This window comes from Sparus aurata, chromosome 20 (genome assembly GCF_900880675.1).
Source record: "Sparus aurata chromosome 20, fSpaAur1.1, whole genome shotgun sequence".
NCBI classification, from domain to species: Eukaryota; Metazoa; Chordata; class Actinopteri; order Spariformes; family Sparidae; genus Sparus; species Sparus aurata.
This window is the reverse complement of record NC_044206.1, coordinates 7,898,657-7,915,601: the sequence shown is the minus strand read 5'-3', so window position 1 is coordinate 7,915,601 and position 16,945 is coordinate 7,898,657. Positions and strand designations below refer to the sequence as shown.

The 16,945-nt window shown below is 42.5% G+C and overlaps 1 protein-coding gene across 1 annotated transcript in view; it reads left to right on the top strand.

The window, feature by feature from the left end:
* rab26 (RAB26, member RAS oncogene family) overlaps positions 1-16,945 on the top strand; it is a 103,255-nt gene that overhangs the window by 45,308 nt on the left and 41,002 nt on the right. The window contains exons 3-4 of the mRNA XM_030400675.1: positions 4,455-4,496; positions 5,982-6,048. Of these exons, the coding sequence (XP_030256535.1) occupies positions 4,455-4,496; positions 5,982-6,048 (109 nt within the window). The remainder of the gene's footprint in view (positions 1-4,454; positions 4,497-5,981; positions 6,049-16,945) is intronic.

Sequence of the window (16,945 nt, the reverse complement as noted above, 5' to 3'; positions counted from 1 at the left end):
AACTTTAACATTTACTTCAAGTGGCTGAGTTTTGATGCTGGTTTTTGGGTACGGCTGCTATTTAAACAGCTGGTACCAGGAGGCATTGAAGGGTCCTTCCTTTCCTTTTCAGTGAATGTTGTGCCCTGCAGGGATGTTCTTTCCATTGCTAATGAATGTTATTATCTGTAACCCTCCAAAAAACAGCACAAGCCATCATCTCAGTCTCCCAAGCAATGGTGGGCATAAACCTCGTTGTTTGCTCCCGCCCTTTGGCAGTTGCTTTTTTCTGTCTACTGCAGTAGAAATGCAGCAAATGAGGCTTAAAAGATGTTAAGCGTTTCCCATTTCCAAGGTAAACTTAACAATAACTCGCACCATCCCATGCAATATGCATGACATGCGTTAAAAATGAAAGAAAGTATGTTGTTGGAGAATGAGCCAATGCTCAAGGCTTCACACTCAACAACCCAGCCTTTGAATCTACAGTTTAACTCCAAGGCAAAAAAAAAAAAAAAGTATGTAGACTTAAAGAAACTTGAGGCAGGCAATGCAGCATTAAGCAGAGTGACGAAATACACTGATCAGAAATACATTAAAGCCACTGATTAGTGAAGTGAATAGTATTGATCATGTTCTTAAAAGGCAGTGTTCTGCTTGGTAACCCTGAGTTCTGGCATTGATATGGATGCCACTTGATACACACCACCAACGCAAAAACTGTTGGAGACCAAGTACAATCGCCCATGGCAATAGAACTCAGATGGCAGTTTCCCCCCAGTAGGACAATGCAACCTGCCATACTGTAAAAACTGCTCAGGAATGGCCTGAGGAGTGTGACAAAGAGCACAAGTCATCGACTTGGCTTCCAAACTCCCCAGATCCCAATCCAATTAAGCATCCATGTGATGTGATGTGGATGTGCCAGGGCAAGTCAAGTCTATGGATGCCCGCCCCGAAGGTGTCTTGTGGTGTTAACAGCGGATGCTCTGTGTCCTGTGGGAGGACCTCCGTGGATCGGACTTGTTCCAGCACTAATTCGGATTGGGAGGCCAGGTCAACGCCTTGAGCCCTTTGTCATGTTTCTCAGATTATCACTAAGCACTGTTGTGGCTCTGTCATTTTTCAGCAGATATCAGTCAGTACTTTTTTTTGTGGCATGGAGGGGCGTAATGTTCTGCTAGTGGGACGACTGCCATCAGTCGACATCTTTGCCATTATAGGGTCAGCTTGGTTTGCAACAGTATGCGGGCGGGTGGTGTGTGTCAAGTGGCATACATCACGAATGCCAGGACTCAAGGTTTTCCAGCAGAACACTGCATTGTAACAAGATGATCGATGTTATTCACCTCCCTTGGTGGTTTAAAGGTTTAGACTGATGGGAAAGGTAAGGCTTTATTTGCACTTGTATGAGCCACTTGTGGAACTGGCTGCCTGCAGTGTTGCTCCAGCCTGTAATTTGTCTCTCGCTCCATTCCACTTCACCGAAAAAAAATCATTTCGGTTTAATGAACCAGCTATGTGTTATGTGTGTATACATTGACATGGCTTTTCACCCCTCACAGTAAATTCTGGAGCTTTCTTTCATTACTGGGGAGGTCTCCTTGCTGTTTGACCGACCAACTTGTGGTAAGCTGCGTTTGAGAGACTGGATATGCTGCCTCAATGAAAATGTTTTTTTTTTTTTTTTTTGTATCTGTGAGTGAAAAGCAATCATAACTTCAATTTCTCTGCTGTTGAGACTGGGGCAACAGATCTGATGTTTTCGGTTGCTGGCTCCTTTCCTGCTTTAATGAAACCCAAATGATCTGTAGGTCTGCTATTTTCTTCCCATCATAGTCCTTCTTACTGTACTGGTATCTTTTCATCTTCACTGAAGGAGAAGGACTTGGTCGCCCTTTTCATCCCTCGCTCTGGTGTTGCTTGGCCTTTAAAATGTACACAAACATCCAATAGTAGCTGGACTATTGATCAGCATGTTGACACTCTAGTCTTTGGCTCTACTGGACCTTAAGAGAAAATGCAAAACCATGTAACCACAGTAGTTCCAAGCTATTCTCTGCTCATTACAGATGTTGTGTGGAAACAAAAGTAATTGTTCTCACGTTGACAGGCCTCGGGAAAGACATACATGCAGAAATGTTCAACACATCAGTATATTTAACCATATAGTTTGAAATTCTTGACTCACAGTGTGGCAACATGTACTTCATGTTAAAGCTAGCAATAAGGGGAAGTACCTAGATGGCTGTTCTTATCATGGATTCTCAATTTTGAAGTGAAATTGACTGTTCACTAATCCCCCCTCGCCTTACTGTTTCCCTTCCTGCTAAGCTTTCCATTCTCACATGGCACATATGCAGTTTACAGTAATAATGGTGGCGGGGTTCCCACTCCCAGCCTACGTTCAAACTGCTTATTTTCAGAAAGTGTGTTTTACTTTTACATTACACGAGATAAGACTTACAGAGGTGTTTGGAAAATGAAAAACTATCTCGGTTAGCACTGGCTGCAGCTGTTCCAATAAAGAGCACGGCACGGAGACTAACGTTAGCCTTAACTTTGATAACATCCAGGACTCCCACACAGTAGGGAGATACTTTCCAGTGGATGGACTAGTCGCGAACATAGATTTGTTTGAAGCATATTCCTTAACCTTATTTTAAAGTAATGGCATTCCAGACTCCTATAAGTTTGGGACACTTTATAAGACGTCAATAAAGACTGTTAGAATGTTATCATTTGCAAATGAACTGTGTTTACCAACAACTGTTTTATGAATTGTTCCAGATGGCATTTAAGTGTTTCACAAGGTAAGCCTCACCTCGTCTTTGCTTGTGAAACACTGAACGTTTCAGGGCTGGCCTTTTCATACCCAATCATAATACTATCACCTGTTACCAATTAACCCATTTACCTGTTGTCTCAAACAGGTGTTTTCCGAGCGTTCCCTTCTCTGTCTTCTGTTGCCCCTGTCCCAGCTCGTTTGAAACAAATTGCTGACATCATAAATTTAGAATAAGCTCTCCAACAGGTTTGGAATTGGAGTTGTAGGTGGGGAAATAAAGATGATTCACCACTTAGGCACATCTGAATAATTATGAGTGTTGGCTTACTAGAGCCCAATGCACACTACTTCAGCATACTGAATGGAGATATCCAAATCCACTACAGTTATGCTAGGATTGGATAATCGCTGCTTGTGGAAGCAGTTAGCGAATGGTCAATTTCAGGTTTAATTGTCAAATTTCAGAATTTTCCTCTCTTGAAGCAATCAGCTAAGATAAAATATCTCAGTGACTCATTGTATGAACTGACTTTTTCCTGTGCAACAGAAAAACCCCACAGCTGATTCTGCTCGTGCAGCTGGAGAGCTCTCTCTGTCTTCGTATTTTGCTCCACAGAGACAGAAAGCAGGCTATTGAATAGCAAATTGCTGGTCTAATCAACTGGGGAACATTAGAGTGCATGCAACCAAAGCATTTGCATGCAGATATTCTACCATCCGGTTATACTTTGTCCCAAGAGGGAAGATACTGGATGATTGTCAGGATGGAGCAAATGTATGAAGCGCCTAGGGATGATCATCAAACACAGCAGTGGCATCCCAGCAAGCCTCTGATGGGCAGTGATGTATGCTGAGTAGTTCGCATCTCACAATAGGGTAACAAAACATGTTCAGAATGCAGAGAAAGAACAATTTTGCGCCCGCAACAGTTGGAAACCTGCCTCCTTGATGCATCTCTGCCTTTATCTCGGCGAAACACATTAGACAGGGTCTCCTGATATTCCCACTGGGTCCTGACCGAGGCGGTGTACTCATCCATCTTGTTTGCCAATTTTATCTCAACCCCTGTAATGATAGATGGCAAAATTAGATTTTCTCTACATCTACTAGAATAGTTGGAAAGAAAATATAATGCATGAGCTACTGCTACTGGTGACCATTGCCTTGGTGTCATTCTGAAGATCCCTACAACCAAGTATTTTCTTCATGAAAAGATATCGCAGAGGTATTGAAAAGCTGTTCCTCCTTACTGTGTTTGTGTGTGTGCTTTATGTTAAACTGCTTGGCAGCCATGGTGTTGGTTTATGATGCAACTCCCTGAAACAAAAGTTTTCATCATGACAAAAGGTGTGTGTGTGTGCGTACATCGGCGCAGGAGGTAGTACAGTGTGCTGACAACATCTCAGTGCTAAAAGATCGAGTCTCGCGGCGGAGGCCAAGCCCTCATTACATCAGCTGTGGTCACAAAAAGCCGGCCATAACACATCACTACGCCACTGGAAATCACTCTGCCAGACGTATTCCTCTGAGAAAAGAGCTTCCCATTTCCCTGGCAGCCCTCGAAAGCATCATTTAGTCAGGTTCTTATGCCTCTGCAATGTTTTATATAGCTGTCTTTACTCACTTGTGTGAAGTGTCTATCGAGTTCTTTAACTTCTCACCGTGATGTTTTTCTTTTGTCTTTCAGAATAAAGTAATGAGCATCGACGCTGTGAAGGTGAAGCTCCAGGTAAGAATTACAACACAGATCCAGCTATAGTCTTTTAGTCTATTTAAACAGAGCATCTGCTCTCATTTTCGTCAGGGCAAATTTACGTCCGTGTTCTGTACAAATCACCAGCATGGTGAAAATACCTCCCATACATCTTCATCGCCTGCAGTGGGAGGGCGAGGGGAGCCCAAACGATGACTTAATGAGGCCTTCGTTAATCTCTATCAGTCAATTAGCCTGCTGCTCTGCCTGACTGAAGACACTAAAGGGAATAGCCGACTTTCCATCAGATTATCGGGCCTGGAAGTTATCGGCGAGGGGACAGACAGAGGCGCTGATGAATCCGCGGCGTTCAAGAGCAGCATTAGATACTGTCTGATGAGTTTTCCACCTCAATTACACAACACTCACGTTCTCTCCCGTCATAGTTCTCATCTTTAATGGATCTGTGTTCATCCATCAGTCTATCTGTCAAACGTGATATTTCCAGTGATTTCCCTGGAAGGAGTTTAATGAAACTTGCAGAAACAGGCGCACTTTTTAACTACTTAAGAACTCTAACACAAAACGGTTGAATTAGAACATTATGTCATGATGGCTTAGAAGCGCTGCTCCCATTTCGACAAACGTTAGACTGATGTACACCTGATGACTTGAAAAAAATGTCTGATTTAATGATTTTTGTTTATGGCAGTAACAGAGGGGTGTATGCAATGAGCCAAACAAGAGAGAGAATGATACCACAGTGTTTCATACCTACAGCGAAACATGACGGTGGCAATTTTCAGGCCTGAGAGTGTTTTGCCTCCTCTGGAGTTGGACAGCTACACTTAATGGTCTCCACCTCAGGGCCAAAGAAGACCAAGCAGTCATGACTATCATATACTTCCCTCCACAGCCCCATTGAACATTTATAGAGGGCACTCGAATAATGAGAAAGCCAATCATTCTGTGTCAGGAGAAGAGACTTTGTGGAACACTGTCAAATCATGCTGGGATAATATAAGTCTTGCAGAGTCCTTGCCAGGTCGAGTGCATGCTGTCATTGAAGCAGAGGTGGAAATACCAAATAATAAATTCTGAAATTCATGGACTTTTTTTCAGAGTCATCAGATATTATTAATTATAATAAAAGAATATCATGACATGTGAAACGGTTGCCTCAGCGAAGTCCATTAATTCCTGATTAAGGACACCTCGTCGGGCATTATCCCTTACTTAACCAAAACAACAGTCTTCTCCTGAACCTAACCTTGTAGTTAAATGCCTAAACCAAAACAAACTGTGACTACGTCTTTATTAATGTCACAGTGGTGTTGAAAATCACGTGACAGTGTTGTCAGATGACAAGCAAACCGCTTAAAATGCATGATATGACACATGCATTGCTCTTAAAAGTGGCCTGCTATTCATATGCCGTCCCATGAGAACATGTTGGCTAAATAATATGCTGCCTGATGGTGATGATGTTCAAGATATCCCGTTGTTCATTCTTTTTTGTAGATCTGGGACACTGCTGGACAGGAGCGTTTCCGGAGTGTCACACATGCCTACTACCGCGACGCCAACGGTAGGACTCCTCTGTGTTTGTCAGCGTGAGCCTGTTTGATTGTGACTGACATTATTCCCTCTACCTTTTTGTCTCCTCCTGACACAAACCAAATTTTCTGACTGACATTTCGTTGCCCTTGTTTTTCTACAAATGTGTGACTGACAGCAGCAGTCTCCCTGCTGCGCCCTCTTTCCTGTTGGGAAAGAAAGAAAAAAAAACATTCAAGTTGCAGCTGATTTGATAGACTGGTACGTTTGTGTGTGTGTGTGTGTGTGTGTGTGTGTGTGTGTGTGTGTGTGTGTGTGTGTGTGTGTGTGTGTGTGTGTGAAAGCATTCGCCGGAGGCTCTGTGATGTGCATGTTCCCTTAAGCGAGAGGCTAACCACTGGGTGGGAAAATGAGCCTGCCTCTCACACAGCGGGTGGCGGGACAGCCATGAGCTATTCCCCCTGTGTGTGTTCCCCAGTGTGTGCAGCAGTTATACCTTGAAAACCCCCACTGAGTACAGACAGCAGTGTGCCTCAGGCCAAGCTGAAGGAGCAGGTGTTTTGGAACACACACACAGACGTACAGCAGTGTTCTGTTCAGCGGCAGCATCGTAATGTGTGTTTGTTGTGTATGCGGTCCTGTCGTATATCTTTATGTATGAATGTGTGCTTGCGTGTGATTGCATGCAGGTACACATTTGTGTGTGAATGTTTTTTTAAATTTGTGTGCACATGTACAAATCACATTTTCTGAGACTTAAAATGTGCTTTTTTTCTTTCTGAGTCTGTGAAAGTGTGTGTGGACAAGCTGTCTGTGTGTGTGTGTGTGTGTAAGTGTGGATGGCCAGTTGCCCGCCGTTATTCTGATCTGTCAGTGCAACAGTTTACCCTCGCTGATCTTTAACAAGGCACCCGGAGAGCTTCAGACCAGCTCCTCCGAGTTGTCCATCTGTTACTTTACTGTTTTACTGTACTTTTAAATAAAGCTCGTTCAGTCTGACGGGCAGGACCAGGGGAGAGGAAGCAACCCGAATGCAGCTGTCATGAAAGCTGTCAATTCTTTGCGAACTAATGGACTTTTTTTTTTTTCGGTGAGTCAGACTTTGAGATGTAACAAGCCAATGGTTAGAGCGCCCTGCCTCGTGTCTGAGCATCGACAGGTAGAAGTGAGCAAGTCGGGTGTCTATGAAAAGACTAAATCATTATAGTGCAGATCTATATTCTGAAGCATGGCAGATCCATTTTGGAGAAAAGCTTTATCATTTCAAAATTTGTATTGAGGGTAAAGTCGGTAGCTATGAATAAATAGTTCAAAGGTATGAGATAATGACTGAAAAGGTGTCCATTATCAGAATTAATGGACAATAAATGGAGGCCAGGCCTATGCTGTGCGTAGCATTATGGAAACCTCAAAGGGCTTCAACAATCCAGCTTTCGTCACTGTCACCTGCCAAAGAAAGAAAAAATTATGGAGACCATGAGTTTATATTTTCATGCATTTTATGATCAAAATCAAAAAGGTTTTAACTCAACACCTGAGGGTTTGACTAATACCTGGAACAATCATTACAATCCCATAAGGTTATTATGCAATGGAAATGTTGTTCACTGCTCCAGTAAATAGGACAAACCTAAGATACGACCTTGCAAAAGGAGATAAACTAGTCCGCTCAACCTAATGAAGCATGCAGCTCAGCTATTGGCCAGTTAACGTTATGCTAGCAAGGTTAAAAGCCAATAACTTGACTGAGGTAAATATAATTTTATGTTATGTTTAAAAACAACGCTAGCTTGGGGTTAAAATAATATAAACATTTTATGGAAGTACCTGAATTACCTGAACAGTTAAACCCTCTTGAATCTTAAATCTTGAATTACAATTATGACCTGCAGATGGTGCTAGATGACAAATTAGGATATCGACAATGTCAGTGACATTTATCCTCAGGAGACCATGGACATTCTGTACCAAATGTTATGGTAATCTATCAAATAGCCCTTTAGATATTTCAGTCTGGACCAAAGTAGCGATTTATATCCACATACTAGTCCACTCTGCTCACTGAGGCCTTCATCTTAGATTTTAGCCGGTAAGCTAATGTTATGCTATCAAGATACTCTTGTCTATGGTTAACCAAAGTGAATATGATTTTATTTTATTTATTTTATTATTACAACACTAGCTAACTAGTCATGTCATCTCATGGTCCTCCAATTAGTATCTCAATATAAGATTTTCATTAAGAAATTATAGGTCATGTGCTCTGTCGGTCGCAGCCTGAGATGGCAAGTTCAGTTGCTAATTAACAAAAGTGAACACACAGTTTGAGTTAAGTTCCATAAGTGTCCATATATTAGAAATGAATTTACACCCTGCAGCCAATCAGAATACAGCATTCACCCAAACCATGGTATACAGTATATCCATACAGTCGCCTGAGAATTACTAATTATGTAGACTAACATTTTCCTTGCTTGTGTCTGTTATGCTTTTCATCCCTACATGAAACATTAGCAAAGCACATATGCTCAGCTCTCGTTTACAGATATTTCTTTGGATCTCGTCGCTACAGCCAAAGTTTGCTGCCACCACACAGCTCAACTGCCATCTGCTATGAGTTAGGAAAAAGATTTCGGCACATAAGGTGCTGAATTGAACGGTGTCCAGAAGTTTTGATGAAAATGTCAAGTGAACGGCCGGCCATCAATTTGTCAGAGAAACAGGAACATCTCCTGACTGCCGGTTATGTCACTCCTTAAGCTAAAATAGATGATACAACAAATGAGTCATCATCGATTGTTGCTTCTTGTGAATAAAAATTCTGTCTTGTGGGCTGGTGCTCTCTGTTGGGGGCTGATGTATACTCAGCATCACTCAGTGCTCACTGATTCAGAGAGTGTGTAAGAAAAGACATGACAGCGCTGAAAGCTTGGCAGCTGAGATGGAGACGAAATAAAAATCATCGAGGTTTTGGCCGTCATTCCTATGAGTGATATTGCCATTGGGCTCAACCTGTAAGTTGTCAAGGCGTGGGGATGCAGAGAACTAGCGGGAAGAAGTCAAATGGTTGTGTGCACAAATAGTTTTCCTCTTCATTTTGTACATTTCCAGTTTGCTGACATTCTTCCAAAAAGTACTCAAGATAAATTGGTCTTGTTTAAACAATTTGTCAGATTGTCTGTCTGCTGATATGCTTTTTGGCCTGCTGGATTTTAATGTAGCGATGCCACTGTGTGTCCAGAGCTATGCAGTTATTGTGTGTGGATATCATAACTGACAGAAATTATGGGCAAAACGATTAAAATAAGACCAAAGTTGTAAACCAAGCTTTGCTTCATTAAGCTTAACTGCACGTTCAATATTAACTTTAGCATGCTAACATTCTCACAGTTAGATTGCTAACATGTTCAGCAGGTACAATATTTACCTGCTAATTTTAATATGATTACATCTCATGTGTTGCTAACAATTTCTAGTACCCATCTAAGACAAAAAACAGCTGACACTGCTGGGAGTGCCATGTTAGTTTTGCGGGTATTTGGCCTTTTAACGCCACAAATGTCACCCTCTTGATGGCAACAGATTAAAAATTCAGGTGATCGTGAGTCATCAGGGTACATCATGTGGGGGAACATGAATGTCTGGACAAAATTTGGATGTCAGTGAGGTCAGTCAGATTTAATCTCTAGAGCCCAGGAACATTCTACACCATATCTGACAGCCTTGTCGAAAGTCAAGTTATGAAGTTAAAATGTGACTGTGGTATGGTACATTTCTTGACAAATATCAATATGGTATGTGACCTACGGCACGTACAAAGTTGGATGCATCTGTGGTTTACAGTGATACTTTGCTCCTGGACAGCTATTGATGTATCCTTCATTCAGCTTTGACCCCAATCTTGGCTGCCATTAAGCTTTTAATGAGAAAGCAAGAAGATCCAGACAGTCGGTGCAAATGAGCTGGTGGTTGAGGCGAGCCCAGTGCAATCTGCCAGGCCCATCTGGTGTACAGGGCGCTGTGCAAGGTCCAGCTGAGTCCAGACAAGCCACAGACTCCCCCCCCCATCCTCCTCCTCTCCCCCAGTGGAGCTGACAGTTTGTCATTTCCACCACATGGAGCGAAACCACGGGACGTTCGTAAAAGTGGAAAGCAGGCTTTGTGGAGGAGACGAGGAGCACGAGGGGGGTGGACAGGAAAGAGAGGGACAGAGATGTAAAATAAGAGAAGGGATAGTGAGAGATATAAACCTGATGCAGGCATGAGCAGAAGAGGGGGAAAGATGGAGAGATATTATGTCACATAAACTCAATCTATTGAATCAAAACGGGAAACACAAGGTCCAGAGCAACAAAGCAGACAGACGGGTTCGAATATGCAACCAGCCTTCAACTCTCCAAGTTGGTTAAGGCACCAAGGCACGATTCAACTTATGTAGGGAAAGAGAGCAGGATGAATAGAAGGGTAGAGCGAAACCACATTAGTGCTTTCAATAGAGGCTCGCACTATATTAAAGTGGCATCGTGCCTCAAACGAAGGCAGTGCACTGTAACGAGAACAGAGGAATTAAAGAAAAGCGGAGTTCAAGGTTTTCAAGAGTGCTCAGGTGGTGGAGGAGAGACGCCGCATGGACTTGTTACCGAGCAGAGGTGCGAAATTCCTGTATTCCAAAAGGAATCGCTTTCCCTGAGAAAACACTCCATCACTCCCATTAACTCGGTGTGATCAGTCACTGTGTAACGCAGATATCACATTTGCAAATGACAGACGCTCCGGCTCGATGTGAAATACCTCCGATGTCTTTTCCTATTACCTTATCGCGGAAAGCGAGCCAATGTGATGAATTTTAAAGAAACTGAGCTGCAGAGTTAATAGATTTCATGGCGCAGGTAATGGCTGCATTACAGATGACTGCTCCAAATGGCGGTTTGTGATTAAAAGGGGTTGTTCGGGCTCTATTGTTCAGAATGAGGTGCTTTGGCGGCTTCATTTCTCCGTAATGGCCTTCATCGCCTTCTCTTTGTTACCTGTGGGGGTTGAGGAGGAGCGTTATGGCTGAGAAACGACCCACTACAGTTATTATGTTAATGCTTTGTTTGGAAATGTATGTTTATTACTAGTTATATTAGACAGCAACTAATGTGTGTAGTGGAAGTGGAAAACAAACAATCTAAGAATCTATGGTCATGCCAGAGGCTACAAAGACAACCCACCCATAGGTCAGATAAAAGTCGAGGTCCAAAATATTGTTAGCAGTTATGGTGAAGTGAACAATCAGTCAGTGTTGTGCTTGCCAATCCCTGGGAATTAGACATAGCCGTAAATTCTTTGGCCAAACAGCAACTTTTCTGGAAATATGACCAATAATTAATGATGTGGTGTTTGGACACATTTGCAAGCCATTTGTTATTCATTTTTTGGGGGGTTAAAGAGAGCGGCATGACATGCAACGAAGATCACCAGCTGAAATCTAATTGGTGACAGTTATGGCCATTAGAGCAAGGCCAAACACTTTAGAAACAAACCAAAAAAATACAGCGTTCAATCACCAATATTCGTAAGCTACTTCATAGAAAAAACAGTAGCTAATAATACATGGACTTGGAAACTGTGCGCTGTAACCATTTGGCTACCAAGGCGCTCCAGTTTGGCAGGCACTTCATCGTAAACAAAAGTATCAGTGCAAACTTTTATGTCGAACAAATGTCTGGTTCAGATTTTTATGGTTATTCGCCCAACAGTTGTCAAGAGCCCAGCACTCGTAAAACCACAAAATGTCAAATTCACGATGGTGCTGGTCAGGGGATCGTGTCATTGTGATTCACTTTCTGTGCGGCATGGATAACTGTGCAAAGTTTAATGCCAATCCATCCAAAAGATATTATAGTCTTCACCAAAGTGTCGGACCGTCCAACCAACACAGATGTAAAGTACATGATTTCTCTGTTTCTTTGTTTCTTTTGTGCCTTTCGCCTTATTTTGGATAGTGACAGGCTGACAGGCTATGATAGACAGGAGAGAGGAAAGGCTTAGACTGAAATCGAACCAGGGCCGCCGTGGTAAGGACCTTTTGGTATATGGTGTGTGAGCTGTACCAGGTGACCTACTGCTGCATCCCACATCTATAATTTCTTGATATTTCTGTTAGATATTCCTATAATGGCCTTAGCGTGTTGTAATGATTGTCCAATGAATTTCTGATTTCCTTGACATTTCCTTAGGTTATAGTGCGATTATTATATTGACCTGTCGCCATAACTTCCAGGTCAGGGTCAGAGAGTGGGGAAGGAAGTAGGCGAACATTACGAAACATGACCTCGCAATGGTGGCTGTTTTCACAAAGGGTTGGGGACAAGACAACAACTCCCATGATTCCACGCTACTTCCCTCTTTTGTTTTGTTTTGTAATGGGTAGCGCTCTATAGAACATAGCTACTCACCAGCCAGTCACTGTTTTGTAAGATCCATATTATCGATGTGTAACCTTCAATAATAACTAAGGTCCTTATAGAATAACATTTAGTTTTCTGTTGTTATTGATCGACGTGTCCTTGACTCTCAGTGTCAAAATGCCACCAACGTGGCTACGACAAAAAGATCGGAGGAACGCAGAAAACGAGTGTTGGACCCGCAGACACAACATTTATTGCATATAAAATCAATGTCATCACCGCGTTATGTTCCCGCTCATCCCACCCTGCCTTCATCATTTTTTATTCCCTCTATTCTGTCTTCCCGTGTCTCCGCTTTCATCACTAATGAGCAACTGTAAGCCTCCATCACGGGCAGCTTGCGAGGGTGAAACAGGCCGGACAGCTGCAGAGGGAGCGATGATCAATAGCTGGGGGGAGAAAGTTTGAAGGGGTGAGAGAAATGATAGAAAAGACAGAGGGGAAGAGAAAGGGAAGGAAGGAGGGAGATGAATGGAGAAGAGAGGAAACGGCAATTGGAAACAAAATGTTGATGGTGTCGCTCTGCTACTCGGAGAGCCTTGAGCTGTGCGATCCATCATCAAAACTCCCGGTCATTTTCTCAAACACACACACACACACACACACACACACACACACACACGTGCACGCAAAAACATACAGACGCACATGTATTACTGCCTTTCTTCCTGCACATTAAACGGATGTGCAAGGTCGGTCAAAGACATGTTTGAGGTTTTATTCTTAGACATCTCTGTGAAGTGAGCAGAGAGGAGGGGTGTGTGAACATGCAGATGTATCTGCCTGCCTATACTCTCTAACAAACTTGTTATCCATACCTCAGCTCACCTTCTCTTCTTCAAATATCGATCCAGCTATCACATTACACAAGCTTTACCTGCTCATTTTTTCTTCAACGTTTAGCTGAAATGACTGGCGCGACGCAGTATATTAATGGGTTCTCTCGCCACGGCGCCTGGGGAATTTAGTAATCGCTTGTCGTCGTGATTGATCCACCACTTTGGGGAATGGAGACCGTAGCATGGAGCGCGGCCGTGCTTAGCCAGGAGAAGGGGTAGAAATGACAACTGCTGCTTGAACTGTCACAGGAATAACGGAGGTGATGTAAGGAGGGGGACGCTGGTAGCAATTTCACACGCTCACTCTCATTCGGTCGTGCGGTAACATTAAGGCCCGGGGCAGCAACACGCCTGAAGGAATAAAGTGAAACTCATCAGTCAGATATCACACACACACACACACACACACACACACACACACACACACACACACACACACACACACACACAAGCACGCACACTGGCTTTTCATTAGTGTAGTGTGGACTAATCTTAGGGGTGCTTTTAATTTTCAAGGAAGTAATGGAGCAGGAGGGCGGCTGCTGATGCTTACATGTAATTTGCAATTTGATGGGAATGTTCTGTTTGGACTTGTAGTGTGCATGCATGTAAATCAGTCTTTAAAAGTGTCTTCTGAAACCACTCGGAGCAATCAGAGGCTCAATTTAAGTGGAAATACCACCATTTAGATGTGCCACATGAAAGGTTCTGCATGTATTATATTTTTGTCAGCTGAATGTGCTCAATGATGCCTGTTTTTTTTTTTTCCTGGCTTAAACACCTGATTCAAATGAATGGGTTGTTATCGGTCCTCAGCAGAGCTTGGTGACAAGCTGATTATTTGAAACAGGTGTGTTGGGACAGGGAAACGTCTAAAACGTGGTTCCATTGAGCACATCTAGCTGACATGTAGCTAAAACAAGCCAAGCAGAGGGCCGTCAGGTACAGGATTGAAAAACTCCATACCACTGTATGCTAAATATAAACCCAGAGCCAGCAGGGGACCATCTTAAAGAGTTCATATAATAATCATTTTCAGGTTCATACTTTTATTTTGCGGTCCAGGTCGATTAGATGTACATACTTTAATTTTCAAAAAACACATTATTTTTCTTATATGGTGCATTGCTGATCCCTTCTCACACTGTGTCTCACCTCTGTTTTAGCTATAGAGTGAGACATCTTGCCTTTTTTAAATTTGAGAGTTGCACATGTGCATTTCTTAAAGGGGAGAATTTAGCCAATCAGAGGCATAGTAGAGTGGGTCATGCCGAGCAAGGTAGTGTGATCTAAAATAACATAGCTTCAGGCAGTGCAGGAGGATTCTCTTTGACGTGGACTTATTTTTTTTATAGCTTGGTGTCCTGGACTCTCCATTGGTTAAGATTCCAAGTGGTCACTGCACCCAACCAAGAAATAGTGCAGAAAATAGCATTAAATCAGAACGTCCTTTATACACTTTGTTTGTAGTGAAAACTAAAGAGACAGCATGCAACTGTCAACAAAAGGGAGACGTGGTAGTCGACAGATTATTATGTTTTTATCTTTGTGCAGAGGCAGGCTAGCTCTTTCCCCCTGTTTCCTGTCCTAATTCTTAAATAAGATAACTATCTCCAGGCTTCAGTTTAAAATAGTTTAAAGGTAAAAGTCATAGTCATGACTATGGTCATAGTCGTTATATCACTAGGCAAATTGGTTTTGAAATCTTAGTTCTTCTTTGCTTCCTGTGTTCCTTTTTATAAGAGACCAGGGCACCCTGGTGGTAAAACCTTGACATTCCAGGTGTAATTTCTTTCAGGATCCTCCTATGCCTACCATCACTCCCTCTCTCCTTCCTTATTTCCTGTCTCTCTTTGTTGTCACCCCATCAAATAAATGTTGATATGATTTCAGCATCATTATTTTGCAAAACCTAAAAGTCAACAATCAAACAATACCCCATGGCCACTTACAGGTCAATGGCTGTTTAAACTGTTATGCATGCATGACTTGTTTATGTGACTCAAGGGAAGGAGAGCAGCCAAGGTCGACCAGTGATTATTGACGCAGATTATCATCTGAGGGATGATGGATGGCAGTGCTCTTTATGGATCACTTCACTCCATCAAACTGCATCTCTTTCTGCTCTGGACTTCCTGTATGAACTTTGATAGACAAGGTTGAAGTGGCACAGAAAGTCATTTAGTTTAATATCCTGTGCATAATATGGTGTGTTGGTGAGTTGCATTTGGATCAGACATGGAGCATTTTATTGTTCTTTTTTTTTTTAATATGGAACAGGGAGTCATTTTAAAAATATAGCTAATATCTGCATTAAAATGTCTAAAAAACGACTCGACTCGACAAGTTTGCTCACAAAGACGTCAATTTCTGGATTAGCAGGTTTAATGCTAATCCTGTTCACCATCATTAGTTAATCGTGGTAGCATGCTTACATTTTATAATTAGCTCTAAACACATTAAATAAGGCTCATGTTGTTGGGGCCTTTCACTGAAAACCACAGATGTTAACATGTTGGTGAGGCTAGTAATCCAGAGTATCACCAGAGAGACGTGAATACAATGACTGGGATCCATTCATGTTGTACGAAATATCATGGCAACCCATCCAGTAGTGACCGACCCACATTGCCAGTAGAGCCATGCCGACACCCTTGGCCAGATGTAGGTAAGGTTCTCAGCATGGTTGATAAAGCAACTAGTATTGGTTAGGTTAAGGTTTACCTGGTCATAAGCTGAGGTACAGTTTGTGGCCATTGAAAAAGTCACAACTTGCTTTAAAGTTTAAGGAAAGCTTGTGGTAAGTATGGGAGGCCAGGAGGTTTTTAAATGATGTACTGTTGGATCACTCAACAATGTCAGGGTAATGTGGCAGGGTAATTTATCAGGCTGCATGCAACAATTTCCTGTAGCATTCCCATTCTGACAATCTGACGGTTGGGAAGCTTCAGACTTCAACAGACCTGCTAAATAGGCAGGAGATGAAGCTTTGTTTGTCCATTATTAACTAGATGACTTCTGCCAGTACAAAACCATGAATGCCTTCAAGGAGGGGCCTGTGCACTGTTATCCTCATTTTAATGAATATTTGATCAAACCACTCTGCTTGATGGCAGATGATAGCTTTATGGTGGCCATTCAGAACCACCTTTGTCTTTGAATGTGTTCAGACCATACTTTGTATGAACCAAACCCCCAAGACCATCGTCGAGCTATTTGATCTAGTGGCTAAATCGTGTAATACAGCGTCACGTGATGTACACCAGTCCAAAAGACTTTCCAGTGAGCTTACATTGTGAAATAGGTGTCTGTAAAACACTGGATAAACATTTTTTGAGCCTCCAAATTTCCAAAAATGACTTGTATGCTGTGACTTAAGCTGCGCCATTAAATTGTTTTATTCCAATTCAAGTTAGCGGAGGGCTAAACAAGATGTTAGTCACTCGACTGGTGGAAGTCTAGTGAGGCCACGCGACACGTAAACACAACAACAATTTGGGTTTCAGTGTTTTGCTCAAGGTTACTTCGACATGCAGCAAGGGGAGCTGGGGAATCAAACCAGGGACCGTCCAATTACAGAACGACCCAGTCTACCTCCTGAGCCACGGCTGTCCTTTGCGAGTCCCACAGTGTTTTA